The sequence below is a fragment of the Anarrhichthys ocellatus genome, unplaced genomic scaffold (genome assembly GCF_004355925.1).
Source record: "Anarrhichthys ocellatus isolate YVR2014 unplaced genomic scaffold, GSC_Weel_1.0 scaffold21, whole genome shotgun sequence".
Lineage (NCBI taxonomy): Eukaryota > Metazoa > Chordata > Actinopteri > Perciformes > Anarhichadidae > Anarrhichthys > Anarrhichthys ocellatus.
In genome coordinates, this window is record NW_022280051.1 from 960,218 (window position 1) to 979,034 (window position 18,817).

Below are 18,817 nucleotides of genomic sequence, written 5' to 3' on the forward strand. Positions count from 1 at the left end.
GAGACTGTGACTCAGCTGGAAGTGGGAGGCCTTTTCTTCTCTCTGTATGTCTCCGTTTCCCTAAGGATTAAACAATGACACTGCTGCAAAGCACGCAAGGTTTTCTCATTCAATTCACTGAGATCACTGCAATGGTGCAGTGCAGAGTGGGCTAAACCTACAAAACAAAGGGCATTCCAGTGGGGGGAAAAAGACAACTTTTTCTGAAGCTTAATGCTATGCCATCCGACAACACACTGTTATACAATAACAACATTTGTCTCAACGGATTATAGTTTGGTGTTTTGGTATTTGAGAAGCCTCCAACTGGACTTTCTGGTTTTATTTCATCATCTACCAGTACACTAGAAAAATATATATATATACCAATACAACCTCTTGCATTGTGTGCAAACAATTCTTCAATCACTGACACTAGTTTAATTCCTTTTTCGGACATACCCCGACGTTTATGTTCATTCTGCTGTATACACCAGAAAAACAAATACGTCCTGTTTTACTTTAAGAAGTGCTCCTGCATCCTGACTGAATCTCTCACCATGTGTAAGCCATGTACATATATTGATTTGGATTAATTGAAATGTCCACACCCCTGTGAAGGGGAATTTATGTTAGCTGCTCCGGCTGATTTGGAGCTTCAGTGGAAGGATATGGAAGATAACGCCATCCGTGGTTGAGCTGATGTAAGAGCTGGGTATTATCAGAGCAAAGCACTGGATAATTGTTTTCAATTACTATCCAGACAGACCTTGAAAGAAAAAAAAGATTGCATCGTTTGTACCAATATGAAACAATCCCGCCCTTTGTAAACATCAGTGAATAGAGTATTTAGAGGACCCTAGAAATCAGAGATTTAGATTTCAAATAGTCATAAAAAGCCTGACTGGGGCAATCTTTTTTCCGTGGAGAATTAGATGTCCAACATCTATTCATTTGGTTCGTAAACACCGCTGTTGTGCCGAGCTGTTTGAGTGACTGGCAGTGACACATTATGAGAGAGGGAGCTGAATAGATTAGATTGGCCCTGAATGGAAACTAATCTGTACTCTTGTTTCTCCTTTGATAAGGTGACACAATTAGAGTGAGACCGAGGACTGGGCACAGAAGGACTTTTAGCCTCTGCAATCGTTGCTGATGAGGCTGTCACAGGCATTCAAACCTAGCTGGTCTCGTGGATGATATATATTATCGCTCAACATTTATCATATAGCTCTTGAGATGATTCCATTGACTACAATACAGGATGATCCTGTTATTCTGTGTTTGTGCACACAGACTGAACGATATCGATAATCAGCAGCAAGTGATGAATACAAATGTGTCTCATTTACAGCAAGATCTGTAACATGCATATGATTATCTACAAAAAGTATAAACTAAAAAAGGAACATCACTGACAAACATTCATTCTTTGATTCATAGTTTGGGTATGAAATGTGCAGATGATAAATGACTAAATAAAACGTACAAAGTGAAAATATTAATTTAAAATATGAAAGGAGAAACTTTAGAAAGAGCTATGAAGTTCACCGCTCAATACAAAAAAATGTCATGTATTAAAAAATAAACAAAGTCGGTGTCAAACACTGACGGTATTCTTTGCTATTTTGAAGGTAAAATTCCAGGCTTGATCCCTTGTAGTTGAAACTAGTCCAGTATCAGTGGGGCACAGGTTGCAGGGCTCAGGGGAGCGTAGAGAGAAAGAATATACTAAAGAGAGGGTGCAGATGTATCTGGCCATGTGAGACTTCAGGAGTAATGCATATCTAATGTGAGGCACAGAGAAGGTCAAACAGGCTGGGAAATGAAAGCTATTAAATTCTCCGAAAGCCAAGTCCAGCAATTCTCAGCTCCATCAAGTGCTCATGTCACTGGAGGAAACAAACAGGTGAAAATACACACATATACATACACGCACACACACACACACACAAGCATCAGACACATAAGTGGTCAACAAGTATATATACACTAAAATGTCATACATGGTTGCATATTCTCGTACACAAACTGATACAAATTAAACCTTCCTGCAGTGATATTACAAGTCTTTTTTTAAGTATTTGTATTATACTACAGATGGGTTTCTGCCTCTACAGTGCTGTTTGTGGTAAATCAATGCACAACAAAGGCACTCTGTAGTACAACTGAAACCTAATTACCATACTACCCATGCATCACTAGACACTATATGGAATCCTATACATACTAATAACCTGAGGCTGTACATTACTCTGCCAGAGATCCAGTCAAATCACACACATCTACATCAAGCCTGGCTACATTTCTCACTCCTACAGTACATGTGACCATAGCCACACATGAACACAGCTGAACAGCCAGTGTGCCTCCTTGTGCTATCACTAAGAGAGGCGACCCACAGAGCAGAAATCCGCATGGCGAGGCCGGTGGGAGAGTCATTACCTGGCCCACTGGCCATGACCCTGTTACTTGCATTGCAAACAACAAATTAACACACACATGCACACACATACACACACAGAAATGAAAACACACCACATCTCATAAGCCCATACCTAAAAACATAGAAATTGCCCCCAAGTAGAAATCTCTGAGCCATCCCCTTTACGTACTACCAATGCAAGAACACCGGCTGAGCGGAAAATTACACCGCTGCTGAGAGTTTGCAGGTACAAAGCTATATGGGATAAAATGATGTTCTCACACACACACACACACACACACACGTATATATATATATATATATACATACATACACACACACACACACACACACACACAGTGAGAGAAGCCTGATCTCGTCAATCAATGTTACATAAACATTTGAATAAATGATAAGCACGTTATTTCCAACAACCTCCATAAATCCCATATTACTGTCTCACACACACAAACGCATTAGCATAGAGGATGATAGGCAGATTCAATCTGGCCCTGTGGGCAAACCAGTAAACAGCTGTTTCTCTCTGCCATGGATTTTGGTGCCTCACAACCCAACACACAATTTTAGCAACTGTCAGAAGCTGTCCCACCAACTTCCTTCATCTTTCTCACCTACACACACACACACACACACACACACACACACACACACACACGCAAACATCACCCGGCAGAGCTATCTAACAGTGGGGTGGTGCTGCAGACATATTAGGCTGTGTATTGAGCAGATGTGATGCCACTGCTGCCCCTGAAGGTCCCATTAGGCCAGGTTCTCTATTAAACAACTCTATTCGTTTGGCTCAGAGGTATGTTGGTGTATGTTGGTGTGTGTGTGTGTGACATGAAGGTTAAAGAGTGTTGCGACATGCAGATGTCATTTACAAAATTTGCTTTATAAATTATTTTCCTAAATTATTGAACAATTTTATTTTGTTAAATCTTTTTTTCTGAAAACACAAATTAGACAATTAGGAGTATTTTTAGTGACACAAAAGAGGGCAGAAAGGAAATTACTGTCATTACAGTGTTTTAATCATCCAGCTAAGTACACTATTGCTGATTAATTAAACTTAATTACATATAAACACTTATTTACTTTGAAAGAAAGAGGCGTTCTATTGCTCAGTCTTTGTATTTAAAGATGACACAATTGAACAAATGTGATAGCTTTGATGTTAAGAGCAATCTCAGTCCTATTGGCCATCAGTCTGACGACGGATAAGCCTCTGGGGGCAAGGCTTTTGTGATTGGTCAGTGCTTCTTGGACAATAAACAGAAACCAGAATGCTTCCAATGCCAACATCTTGTCCCGTTGCTTACAGGTTCTGCATGTGAACGCAGAATGCGGGATGTAACAGCTAATATTGGAACGTCTCCAAACAGCTCATACATTCCTGTGCATTTATTATTACATCAAAACACAACCTGACCTCACATTCATGAAACAAAAGCAAAGAAGGTCACACGCGTAAACAACAGCCTATCACTGCACTGCATCCGCAGCATTTCCAGAGATATTTGTGAATTAAAACCCCCTGCTTGATGATGTTTTCATAGCAGCTCCTGAGGGAGACAGTGCAGGGCACCTGAGTTCTGCTTTTCAATGGAGGTCTCAAGAGTGCACTTGGCTTTTATCTTCCATATATTGTGTTATGATCTTGAATGTGTGCAGCTGTCGACGGCAGCATATTATGCTATTGATCCGGGCAATCAATATGCAGCTTGTGGCATTAAGGTGTGTTTACTCACAGCAAGAGGCAGTTTGTTATTCTTACCGTGCCGTTTTCTATGGTGGAGAACAGGGCACTTTGAGATCTCTGAAGTATAGTGTCGTGTCTATAAGGCCTGGTACTGATGTGACTCTTACCTCATTCAATGCATGTTCCGAACATGCAACTATAAACATGAAAGAATAACATGAAAGGTGCCTTCTCTAGCTGAGACAACACTTAACGTACACTCAAATATTTTAGAATTTACATGTCACATACACAGAACGCTTGCGAAAAGCTTTTGCAAGTGCTAAACACTATGTTTCATGAGTAAATTTATAATAATGGATTCATAGTGACATTTTATTGTCTTGGCATACGTGGGTAATCTTCGTGACAATGCAATCTGATATTAATATTGAACGATCAGTGGGGATTACTGTAGATATAACATGGTACGAGTACTCGCTCCCAGTGGTGCTTTCTGTCATAGTCAGGATGAACCCAATGCGTGTGTGTGTGTGTGTGTGTGTGTTTACGCTCATATCTTCAAGTAGAGTACCTGTTTCGGAGGGTTTAATTTATGCTCTTCACTGGAAGATTTCTCACCCCCGCTCTCTCCTGTGAATTTATATAACCTCCCTTTCTCAATTGTCCCACTCACCCCCCTCATCGAATGGAATACATCTCCATATATCTTCACTTCCTTTGACTGTCAAGCCATCTCTCATTCATCCTCTCTGTCTCATGTCACTACCTGTGTCTGTTCATGCTCTGCCGGAGAAAAGCAAGACACCTTCCCCACTGTGAGCGTGCATGTCCATTTTCCAGTGTCTGTGTTTCCCAGTGTGTGGTAGGGTGACAATAGGTGACAGTGAGCAATGGTCCAGACTTAAAGGTGTGCGTGCAGCAGTTGTGTATGTACTTGAGCATGTGTGTTGGGGCTAGGTAGATCGGTGTGTGTGTTCGTGTGTTTCTTCACACAATGATGGTGACAGTTGAGAGGAAACTGGGAGGTGCAACCCACCGTTCCGTCCTGATGCCCCTGTCACTTCTTGGCCTTGTTCCCTTCCCTCAACCTCCCTTAGCATGCAGCAAGAGGTGGTGGTGGGGTGAAACCAGTCACCCATACTTAGGGGATGGCCATCCTCCCCTGGGCACAGGCATCAGAGCAAGTGCCATGGATGCGAGGATCTCAAGATCATAGAAACAACTTTGAATAAATTACACTTCCAGAGTTGACCAAGTCATTTTTAGCACTGTTTAACACCAAATCTACTTGGGAATATTGGGCTGAGCAGTGTATAGTGATATTTGCATGTCATTTTAAAATAAGTTAAGTTTGTCTATCAGAAATAAATTAACCTTTAGATATTATTTTGGATATGTGGAGCTTTTCTCATTGCTGTTCCTTTCGGCAATGAACTAATTGTGATGGTAAGTGGGTGACATTTCCATTATTTCTAAATTGGCCTTCGATAAAAGCTCACAGCCAATGTTGTCAGTGAAAAGAGCTGCCCTAATGCTAGATCTCACTCTAACATTAGAGGAAAAACTTTCTTTTGGTGTAAACAATTCACTTTCTATGCCAGTAATGTGTTTCACAGCACTAACCGCTGTCTCCAGGGAGAGCCTCGTGGTCGCCACAACCAAACACGACTCCTTGGTAGCATGCTAATTGAGGCACTGCAGTTCAATTAGCATTAGTGTGGCATACCACATGAGCACACTGAGGAAACGGATGACAGTGAACACAGCGACAGGTAGCAGCGGTGCAGAATTAATATGAGAGAGAGAGAGAGAGAGAGAGAGAGAGAGAGAGAGAGAGAAAGAGAGTGTACAGTGTATCTGCCAATTAGCTTTTCCCTCTCTCTTCTCTGAAAAGGTTATTTGTTTGACAGCACCGAAGATGTCTTGGGAAAACAAAGGGTTTAGAAGACTAGCAGCTTTGCAGCATGACTTGCAAGTTTAACCAGCCATTTTGCGTGTTTAGTTAAGACTTCTTGAACTTTTTTTGTATTATCCTAATGAGCTTGTACATGGTGTTAGACTACTGACTATCAAGACTTGATTGTGTGAGTCCGGAAGACAAGTTCATAAAAACGTTTCTATTTTTATCTTCTCTGTTGATTTTTAGAATCCACATGGTACACTCCAAAGCTTAAAGCAAGGAGCAGGCATGTACAATGTGACAGTACAGGCTATCATCAGGATTCAAACTGCATTTTACAGTATGCAGTGGTTGTCTGGGTCCACTGATTTATAAACACTCCTCGGTATATCACAGTTTACCTCTAGATGTTTATTACTGATTGTATAGACAGACCTTATCTAACGAACTGGGAAAAGGCATTTGCTTGTGGTCAGTGGCACGGATGACTTTACAGTCCCCATTCCACTTCAGGAGGAAGGGATCGATGTTTATGAGCGTTTGGGGGAAGAGAGCAAAGCAGCAAGAAGGAGTAGGACAGTCATGCTGTTTATTGGCACACATGCCTCTGACACATAAACCGCATGTGTGCACACACATGCACGAGCAGAAATGTGCAATAGGGCACAATGCACCCAAACGCACATTGGAACTGGAAAGTGTGAAAGAGAAAACGGTCTCAGCACTCTGTGATTATAACCCCTATCGCAGCCAAAAGCAGAGATTGAGATATGTCAAACCCATTATTTATGTGAAGATATTGCGACATTAGCACCACTTGTTCCAAATTGACAGCGATATCACAGAGTAATGTGAGATATTCTCAACATCCGTGGCCAATATGACGACATTCCTTTCGACAATGCTACTTCTCCAAATATGGTTTCCAATCTGTCTGGCTGTCACGCACGGCAGGCGCGTTGACAGCTTAGTTAACTACTTACAAAACTGACAGCTGACAGACTGGCATTAGGGGAGGTAACATATCAGAAACGTAGCTGTAACATTTCTGGCATATATTGGCCCATTGAAGAAGTGCCCCTTCCTCACTTGGAGGGGTTGAAGTGTGGATAGGTAAACACACAGAAAAGGGAATATGCCACATCAGACTAGTGTCATACTGTAAAAAAAACAACCAAAAAACAGGAAGACACAAAATGTCAGCATTTTGCTGAATGGAACAACAACTTTTGTCAATAGAATATTGACTTAAAGGTGTATTTATCATAATGTTCTGTGACGCTTACCAAGTCTTGTGATATATCTCACAAGTAGGATGCTATAATGGAATATACAGAGTACAATATTTGAGTGAAAACTTTCTTTCACCTGCCAAGCTTGAAAGGCATTAGCATAAGTCGTGCATCTCAGCAGAAAGGAGAGCAAGTTTGATGGGCCAAGACAGTTTGGTTGACAGGTGAGGCTTCAGTGGCAAGGCTCACTGCTAGAACTGATGCAAAGTTTCATTGTGAGCTCAAAAAAAAATGTATAGGGGGCATAAATGACAGACAGTTTATCAGATGAATACTAGCATATGTCTATAAACGAAGACATGTGCCTTTCTAAATGAATAGTCAGTGTTTGTCAAGGACAATGGGTGCTATCAGAGACACACACGCACACTGACTCACACACACACACACACACACACCCACACACACACACACACAGGGGCACTATCCACTCCTGTTGATTTCCTCCCCTGTAATATTGATTGCCTTTCTCCTCTTCCCCTGGTGTTCTCTCTAACAGCTCCTCTCACCGATCTATAGAGTAAATAAAGGCAATGCTGATAGGGGAAGAGAGACAGAGAGAGAGTGTGTGTGAGAGTGTGTGAGAGAGAGAGTGAGGTGATTTCAAGGTTGATTGGGAACAACAAACTATCTGGAAGAACACTTTGAAGATGAACTGCGTGCTATCCTTCCACTCAGCACCCCTCCCACCAGCACACATAAGTGTGGGAGAGTGTGAGTGAATTCTGAGAGTTCCTTGTGTTTTGGCCTCTTTGCTCTACGTTATTAAAGATGCATTGTTTAAGCCTTTGGTCTGCAGGCAGTATACTAGGCAGGGGGCCTGTTTTCATATTTTTACTCTGTCGAAATATCTCTAACCTTGGCCATGCCAGGAAAGACAGCATTGCACTGAATATCAACAAAGCTATACTACATTATAATTCGCAAAAGAATCCCATCTGTTGTCCTTTTTCCTCTACAGCACTGCAGACTGACCCTGTGGGCTTCCAGCATCAAAATGCTGTCATTCACTGATGGACATTCATTTTGTTTTCCCTTCGGCTACATTCTGTGACGTCAGGTTAATCAATCCAAGCTATAACTGAGCAAGACTCCTGGACGATCACAGAACCGGAGGCAAGCTTAAGCTTTACTGTAGTTAAAAAAAAAAAAGAAATGTGCAGAATCCACTCAGCAAACAAGTGGATAGCAGATTTTTGGAAGCTGTGCAAGTCCCTGTTGTTTTCCTGTTATTCAATGGTCTCCACTTTTAGAGGCTCTAATGTCCATAAAATGAATAAAACCTTTCCTGTCCAGCAATCCAGCCGACATTTAGTGAGTGATTGACAAAGCAGTTACATTGTTTTCTGTATTTGTTTTATACTTCTGCTTTCAGGTGTTTGTGTCAATGATATGTCGCTTCTTGGAGCAATATAAATGAAAACGTTATAAGACACTCAAGTGGAGGTGAGATGACACTGAGGGACAAATGATTTATACTTCTGTCCTCTGAGTATCGAATAGGTCAACTCAAACTGGATATTGCTGCATTTGTTATGGCTGAGATTCCTGGAGAGAAGGACTTTGGGTCACATATGTGTGTTTGTGTCTGTTCGTGTGTATGACTGTGTCAGACCTCCTCACCAAGGACACACATAATGCATTGTTACGTCACAGTCACACTATCTACCTTACAGGATGGCACTTCTTTTCTTTCTTCAACTTTTTTTTTTATCCTTCAGCACATCTTAACACTTTCACTAGTATTATGACCAGTAATGACACTAGCAGAGAGTAGAGAAAGTCATGTAATATCATAGCATATATGTGACTTGTACAACTGGTTCATATCTGGTTTCATTATGTAGCTCGCTATCCCTCAGTCTTCTAGCCTTAACTAAGATTTTCAGTAAATCAATATATAAACAAAATAGTGAAAGACAGGAAGTAAATAAGGAGTAAGCAGACTTAAAAGTTGGAATATTTTCCGAACAAAATAAATATCTCAGATACCATTAACTGTGGTTAACAAAACAGAGACTGACACAGAGCAGGTAAACTGGAGCGATTATAGCAAAGAGCATAGTGTCCTGTCTGCCCCGTGGTAGAGATGGCGCTCAGAGGGCTTCAGTTACACCAATAATTCACAATTTGGGTGATGGGTAGCGATGAGGAGGAGGGACTTTGGGAAAGGTAAACCTGTGGTCAATCGATCACACCGAGTTGGGCATTTTACTTTTGTTTGTCCGTGTGCTAGAAGGGTGCCACAACAACTGTGTGTCACACGCACACACAAAACAACACCTGTGATCCCCCTTTCTGCCCTTGTGATGGTCAAACACATAGACACCTGAGACCCACTAAAGTGGCATTTTGGTTATTTTCTCTCTGTCTGGGTACTATTCTCGTTTTGGCGACGTGACACTAATTCTCCAACAAAAAAGGTGTGTGTGTGCGCCCGCCCTTGTGTGTATGTGACTGAAGGGACGGGTGAGCTGAAGGGAGCCGATTCTATCAGGCTAAGTGTGACAGGCCAATCTGTGGCCACCCATTTGCTCTGACTGGGAGGATGTCCAGGGTGTTAATGGATTTGTGCACACACACGCACACTCACACACACACATAAACACACCGGCACTCACATGCGGACCATCTTCACACACACTTAAGATTTGATTTAAATTGCAAACACGATCCAAGTGGCAAATATCTGCATGGTGGCTGCTCACTGATAGCCATAAATTTGTTGTTTACATCGATCCTGCTCCTCTATCTGAGATAATGTATTTTTAAATTAAATGATCTGCTAGAATACACCAAAATGGTTGATTAACTTTTGGTTAATTATGGAGTATTAAGAGAAGTAGTTCAATACAAGATAATAATAAAATCTGGACTGAAGCATTACGCACTCATGCATATCCTGTTATTGTGTGTGTGTGTGTGTGTGTGTGTGTGTGACTTTGCCTCTAACCTCTGGTTGGTGACCCATAACCCGTGAGAGTGTTACCTCTGTCTGCTAATGCACTTTCTACCCTGGAGACCTCAAACACATTCATCCTCCATTTCTCCTTCCTTCACTCGGCTGCACACAGACTCTTTTTTTCACTAAAACCAATTTATCATATTCCAGCCATTCTCTTCTCTCTTAGAAGTTTGCATCCAAGACGACCATCCTTTCTTTTCGTCTTCCTCTGGATTAACTATTTACTATTCTATTCTCTACCTCTCTCAACATCCATCTCTTATTTTCTCAGTCTATCTGTCACTCCCCTCCTCTGTCCATCTTCCTTCCTTCCTTCCTTCCTTCCTTCCTTTCTGTTTCACCATGTTTCACTGCCCACATCATGTCTCCTTGCTGGCAGCAAGGATGAAGGTGCAAAATGTACTCAGTCTCCCTCTCACACACACACTCTACCCAAGGGCTCGCACCAACACAAGAAACCAATTTTCAATTTACAAGGGAGTGGGAAATCTCCCTGCCCCCAGCAAGCATTATCTCCCACGTCAATCTTGAGGGACGAGGGTTTGACAGCAACTGGGGTGTGTGTGCATATGTCTGCATGTGAAAGACAGAAAGACAGAAAGCTTGAATCTAAGGCAAAAATAAACCCATTCAACAGTTCGCAGTCTGTCTTACAATAACATAAGCTATCACTCTCGTTGTGTCAACTCCTGAAGTTTGGAGTGGTGCCCATGAGAGACCTGGCAGTGCCCGCCAGTGTCTGTGCTCTCACCAGGCTCTGGTTTCAGGGCTGGTAAACAATGCCAGTGGGTAGGTTTGGTAATGGATCTAAAGGGGGCCGCTGGCACAAGGCCGAGCCCAAGGAAAGCAATCTGAGACTTGGCCTGGGTTGGCTAGAGGAGTCCCTGAATGCTCAAGGGCTGCAAGGGATGGAGTGCCGGGCATGGGCCCAGGCGTCATGGAGGTAGGGGAGGCTAACAACCCAAACACAGCACCCCCCAGACTGTCGGGTTAATATGTGTGAGGCTCTGTGAATGAATGGGGGAGTGAGAAAACAGTGTTTGTGTGGATGAAGAATGAAAGGGAAAACACGGATGCATGTAAGTTTAGGTGTGTGTGTGTGTGTGTGCGCATATATGCGTCTGCTAAGGTCATACTCACATGTTGTGCAGGACACACCAGCCACAGTGGGGATCGCCAGATCCGAGACATTCACTGCAGGTTGAGTACTGACTACAGGCCTCCACTGGCACCCTTGACAGCTGCAGAGAAACAAACATGGATTAAATAGGCTGTAGAGTCAAAGGTCACATTTTTGTATTAATGAACAAAGTGAAGTTAAGCTACAACAATATTAAAAGGAAACATTACCAGAAAACAGACAGAGGATGTGAAATAGAAAAGTTTTAAAGCTGCAGGGTATTAGTGGGTGATGGGAGGAATTTGAATATGATAAGAATATATCTGCACGCTTGCTTCAGATGTGTGAGTGTGTGTGTGTGTGTGTGTTTTCAGAGAGGGAGTGTGACAGAGAAAGAAAGGATGCATCTATGACAATGAATAAATTGAATGGGGGCATCAAAATACAATTTTCAATTACTTGCAAACTTACAAAACCCTCCTCAGGTTAGACAAGCATAATGAAATTATTTTCCGTGTACATCAGTAATGGCTTACTAGGAACACAACACCTCCAAAAGAGAGGGAAAATAAAAGTGTAAAGGGAGTTTGAAGCATTTGATAATCCATCTTTATGCTTCCTTACAAGTGCTGCATCTAATCCACTCATTACTAACTGTAAAGTTAGTTATGTGTGTTTTTGTGCTGTTCCTTCTTTAATGCTTCTATTGTTTCTGTTTTTACCATGTTAAGTGTCTTTGAGTACCTTGAGTGCTATACAAATAAAATGTATTATTATTATAAGCACTCATTTTCATGAAAATGTTACTGCTTGTCAGCTTCCATCTCTCCCCACTGGCTCCATATGGAAAACGTGGCCACTTGGGAGAGCAGCCCATATATTATGGTATATAGCCCTGCCAATTCAAACTGCCGTTGACTGGCACTGATTGGCATGGACCTTGAGTGACCGAGAGCAAAGGCCAAAGCTGAGGTAGATCTCAACTCTTGTCGCAACGGTAACAGCGCGATGCAATAATAGGTGTTTGCTGGCACTTTTGATTAATGAGCCGTCATTGGTGGATGACCGCTGTCACTCACGCTGCTCACCGATGACAGCCGGGAAAGAGAGATGACATCATCAGTGTGGGACTGATGTTGGGTTATTATGAGGGTAAAGCTGTGGTCTCGGTGTGTGTGTTTGGGTGCCTGCACACTAACTGGAATGCAAGTCTTGAAATACAAGTTTCAGATGAAGGTGAACAAGCATTGTTACCTTTCTCTGCCACATAAACAGGAAGACACCAGATGGTCATACTATCACTGTGTACTACAAATAATAATACTTGTGTACTGTACAGTTAAACAGCCAGTGGCCATATTTCTGCATACAAGAAAATCAGATGAAGGACAAGCATTTACAAGCTGACTACCACATATCGATGTATCCCCTTTAACAATACAGTTGTTTCCATGGAATTGGACAACAGTAGCCTTGCAAATAATATTACTTTTTAGGTCAGAACATGCACTCAACACCTGTGCAGCTTGCTGGGGAGGATGTAAATCTAGTTCCTTGCTGAAAGACACTATGGCAGTGATAAGGCGCACTAATTTAATCTAGGTCATTTTCAAATCACCTTGTGCACCACCTCCAATAGGTGGCGAAGATCAATTGTTTTGGATCTTTATACCTCAGGATATAAGCGATGCAATTATACATGTCCTCGCTGCACATTTACTAACTAAATTCCATATTTGAGGATATGAAAAGGACCATAATTAAACCATCCAATGTAGGGCATGACTGAACGTAACAAGAGATCAGGAACGCCTATATGCGTGGTGGAATCTCTTCAGCACAGCGTGGCACCGACGGCGGTTCACTCTGTTGGATGCACAGACTATCAGACAGCACATCTCTGGCTGACAGCCCCCCCCGCTCTCTCTCTCTCTCTATCTCAAATAAAAACTCACATTCAATACACAACAATTTTGCACACACTCATGGTGGAAATCATATTTCAACATGTGTGCGCGCAGATGCGGGTGGACCACAAAGATTCCTACTATCACTGAAGACAGACACTGACACTATGGAGATACTTTAAAAACACACCACCACATCATTCTCTCTCCTGTTCTCTACGTTTAAGTCTCCACTGTGTATCTCTACAAGCACTATAAATAGCATACTCAGGCAGACATGTGCGCACACACACACACTGAAACAGATTCAAACACAGCTGAATGAATTCAGAGGGGGTGTATCTCCTTGTCAAAGTCAAGAGGAATCCTGCTCGCATGCTAGTACAGATTAAAAACAACGCAAGTGAATCTTTGTGTGTGTGCGCTTTGGGAGGAAAATAAATGGCCAGTATGTTTCGCCCTCCCTACTGTGTAGAGACGTATTTGCATTAGGTAGATAAAGGGAATGAGTTTGAGATGGAATCGGAGAGATAGTGGTGCAAGTGTTTGCGCATCAAATTCAACACGGATCCTCATTGCATCTCACATGATAGAGTCCCTCCCTCCCGTCACTCTCCACCAAGCCTGCTCCATCCATCCTAAGATCTACCACTGTCTCAGCCCACTGCCAGCTAAATAACCGGGTAGTCACGAAGGAGAAAGGCCATTGTGTTAGCCTATGGAGGGATTTCAGCTGCCAAAGCCTTATCATGAGAGTGTATGAAACCGCAATCTCCCTGTGTGCGCGCGTGTTTGTGCGCGCGTGTTTATGTAATCTACGCAGCCATGTCACCGCATCGAGTGGTTTGTCACCTCGTGATCTGCCATAAAAGCTAAGCACCCACACAGAACTGTAGCAAACAATGCCGCCATATCTGAACGCTTTATAATTTAACACTTCATCGGTGGCAGATATGCCGATACACACACCACCCACATGTACACACATATACAACAAAAAAACACACATACGGATTTAGACTTTGGAGAATGGAAGAGACCTCCTGATGCCTATCAAGGCCTCAGATGCCTGCCTCTGGGGAAAATGGTTTTGTCAACAGATAAAACACACACACATACAAAAACAAACACACTCCACATTCAGAGCCCAGCAGAAGCAATGGGTGCCAATGTGAATCCTCTGTTCCAGAGCGCGGATCCTGATATCATTCATTCTCCCTGGCTGTCTGTCTTTTTCTGTCACTCAGACGCTCTGAGGTGTGTAAGATCATACATTCATCATCTCTCCAAAGCCTCCGCTCTCTATCTGGCACACACACACACACACACACACACACACACACACACACACACACACACACACACACACACACACACACACTTGTGTCCCCTCTTTTATCAAAAAAAAATTGAGGGATTTGGTGGCTAAACGACCCAATGCACCCCTTGTCTCTCTCATCTCGATATCACATTCATTTCATGCAATCTTCTTCGTCGGCTTCGCCAGAGAGGCAACCATTATGTCTCACTGTCTCTTCTCTATGGCTGGGCTATCATATCAGCAGGGATAAATACAAAGGATGGGGTGCATGGCATTTATAATTCCCTCCTGTTTCAGGTGAGCAAATGACATCCATTACACCCTGCACTCTCCCTCCTTTCACAATGGGGAGAGATGGGAGCTGCTGAATATAATCGCACTTTTAAAAAAGGCCAAGATCACAGAAGAACTTGATGCCTTAATGTGTGGGGAGAGAGATGAAGACGTACTTGATCATTTACTGTGGTGGCACAATGGCGTCAAATTATATATACAGTATATAAGTGTGTGTGTGTGTGTGTGTGTGTGTGTGTCTATGGAAAATGGGTTTCAAAGGAAGAGAGGAGGAAGAGTCTTCAGAATTTACTTCAGAATGTATTCAGAATTTGCACTTCAAGATCTTCATCATTACACTGAGCAGATGATAAAGCCTGACTTTGTTTTTCTTTCCTCTCCTCTTCTTTTCTCTCCGTCTCCCCTCCTCCTTACACAATGCCAGAGGCTTTCGAGTCAACCTGCAGTGGGAAAGTGATCATTTAATAAATCTGCGGAGACTTTTATTATCAACTAATTCTTCTGCCTCATCCCTATTCCTCTCTTTATCCTACTCTTTTCCTGCGCCCTCCACTTGTAATTAAACAGGGATTGCACCTGCAGCTAAACTCTACCACTCCAAATGAACAGAGAGAGAAATGAAAGTGATAGCCCAATCCTGCCTCACAGCCTGTAGGGCACACTGAACTTCTCTTATCTTTCCTCTTCTTCCCCCAGGCTAGCTTCATCTTTTTCTCCTTCCCTGGTGTGAGTTTGTTCATTAGTTTGGCACAATGCTGGCACTGCATCACTATTATTGGCCTATTGGAAGACATTCATTAACATAATGTGGTTAACTGTATGTAACATAATGTTACTTTGTCACTTTTAGCTATTTTGGAAGTAAGCAATGTTGTATGCATGTGTCAAAGATACATTTTTTCCCATCAGCCTGCCACCATGCGTAGATGCTCTTTCAGTGCCCGTAGATATCCAGGGTGGGTCTTCTATTCTCTTTGCTATCTATCAGCGAATGTCATCCTGTTTATTCCTTCGTTCATCTCCTGGTGCCCCTCTCTTCCTTGTCCTCACATGTCCCACCTCTCTCCTCTCCAGTTGGATTGAGGACAGATTGACGTGGGAGTCAAATGAAGCGAGGGACACATCAACGACCCGCTGCTTCGTCACAGCTGACGCACCGCTCAATCCGTCAACCACCAACCAACGGTGTTATATCATAAACTCAGTTAACAGAGCGGGCCAGCGGCTGCAAGCGCAATATTGTTTTCATTTGAGGTTCTCGGAGGTCAAATGAGAAAGCCATCCATTGCGCTGTCAGAATTGTCAGCGCATGACAAACGACTCGGATACAATCAATCATTTTCACTTATCTTTCCATTCCAAAGATGGTAAGCCCCCCCCGTCCACAAAAAGGCAGTTAAACAAGCTTCAGGCAGTTTACTAATAACGGCTTACAGATTAGAATTTCCTGCTTGAGAAATGCTTTGCTATATTTTTACCATCTGTCATCTTTGGTATGTCTGTGCTTACCAAATAAGCAACAAAAAGCAGCGGGATGCTAAGCTCAGCTACAATAAACTCATACAGCAGAACTTGCCCTAATCATGCTAATGTTGCCCCATTACTGTCAGTCAACAGCGCTAGAACCATGCAGAAGACATAACGGATGCCAAGGTAAAGTGCATTTAAGATGTGGGGTTAGGTCTGACCCTTCACTGCACAAACATGATTTGCATTTAGTCAGTAGTGTCATTTCTCTTTCCATTGGCAGGTGCTTGAAGTGTAGCCACACACACACACACACACACACCTACACAAGCTAATTTTGCACAGGCGGCCTCATCTTGCCCTGGGGCATAGCCTGGGTAAAAGCAAGGGCTGTATTACTCAGACAGAGTGCACAGTTTGGACTGTTTCCAGGCAAGACATTGACAGGAGATGCTGATGATGACTCATATGAATGGCACATTTTATAAAGTGTCGGTGTGTAGTGTAGTATAATAGGGCTTATAGATTCACAACTGGTAGGTACAGGGAAATAGAGAAAACCACTCGATTCAGACAAAAGGTAAAAGGTAGTTCTCTCCAACCTTGTCTGCCCCAATTTATTTTTTGGAAGTGCGTCAGGCAGATATGACTGCAACACATCAGCTCTGTTCACTTGCCTTGTTAGACCACAGCAGCCTGCAGCTAAACTGGGACACAACATAATATGCACATCTAAACACACCTTCATAACTCACAGCCTAACACTAGAGGGGTGAGGAAGCCACACTATATAAGGGATGTGGTAAAAAGTTCCCCCGCTGATGGAAAATTAAAGGATGCTGGTATTAAACATCTTTGATGAGATGCAAAGACGCGATACTTCCACAAATGAGCTTGTCGGATTTCACCGAGGGGGTTCAAAACAGAAAAAAAAGCATTTGACTTTGAACGATCTCACCCCACTATAGTACACATTTTCAATAATTCACACTTACAGCTCTGAATTTGCTATACTGAATATAAATAATTAACACCACGAGTGTGGCAGTCGCAGCACTTTCGAGCAACAGTTAATATGCAAATGTAAAAACCTTGGAAGACTTATAAACCATGTAGGAACATACTTGATAAGATATACCCTCTAACTAACTGAACAGTTGATGGCAGGATAAGTTCATGCGTTTGCTATGTATATGTTGCTGGATGGTATTGGTATGACTATGGAAACATTGGAGGATGGATCGAATGACTAAGACACAACCAAAACAACTTGAACTGCTCCCAAATGCCCTGGAAGCCATGTCAATGCGCATAAATGTACTCATTGTATTGGCATTGTAGATCCCAACATGCACTAAATACACTTAGTCATGCTATCTAATGGTTGTATGCATTACAGAGCAGAGAAGGCTACACAAATTAATTCATGGTAAACTTGCAAAATTCATATAGATAGATGTGTTTCTGGTTCATTTGGAGAATTATTTTCTTCTTTTTACGAAACAGGTTAAAAGGGGACAGTTCATACATACATTGGACCTATGGTTGAAAGAAAATAGTTACGATATGAAACTGCTCACAACAAGGTCTGTGGATTATCTTCAATAACTGGGTCATGATTTCTGGAAGATGTCGCTGTTGAGTTTTTCAAATGTATTCATGCTTTGAGCACCACAAGCTGAGTGACATATAGTCTCGTTATATTTGAGAGAAGGCAGACAATCTCTACGGCCAACATCTCAAAAACTAGGCAACTCACACCAAAACTATCAAGATTGATAAATAGCACTACAGGTAAGAAGAAAAAGATGTATTTTAATTTTGGGTTGGACTGTCCCTTTAAGCTTTTGTTTTTAATACTGATGTTTGCTTTTTGGAATGGAATCTTAATATGTTAAAGATAAACAGGGAGGAACGTGGACATTAAAACGGTAACATAAGCTATGCATATCCCCCACCTCGTGCAATTCTTTGTGCTAACTTCCCATTCCATTATTGACTTCAATAACTGGAAGGTTTTTCTCCCCTCTACAATAACTTCATGGCTCCTACTAAAACTCAACGCTTTGTAAGTGTGTGATTTGTACTTTTAATTTACATACTGAACTAACCGTGAAATGATCCCCCAGCCTCCACTGACACCGCCTCGTTCATTCTCCCCAGATGTTCTCATTGTGGTTGATGGATGAACCAGTGTTAACAGGACAGTAACATAGTAGTGAGGAACAGCAGCAGCTAATATTAACAGTGGGATTGACCTGCCCCTGTCACTCAAACACCAACCCTAACATCCATAATCACAGCCCATTCTATCATCTGACTGTCCTCTTTGTACCAGAACATTTATTTAATCCACTAATAGGATGATTTATGACTGTGTGTGTGTGTGTGTGTGTGTGTGTGTGTGTGTGTGTGTGTGTGTGT

General features: G+C 42.3%; 1 protein-coding gene across 1 annotated transcript in view; it reads right to left on the bottom strand.

Moving 5' to 3' along the window:
* The window catches only part of plxna4 (plexin A4), a 205,782-nt gene that overhangs the window by 61,233 nt on the left and 125,732 nt on the right, over nucleotides 1–18,817 (bottom strand). The window contains exon 5 of the mRNA XM_031858799.1: nucleotides 11,425–11,525. Within this exon, the coding sequence (XP_031714659.1) occupies nucleotides 11,425–11,525 (101 nt within the window). The remainder of the gene's footprint in view (nucleotides 1–11,424; nucleotides 11,526–18,817) is intronic.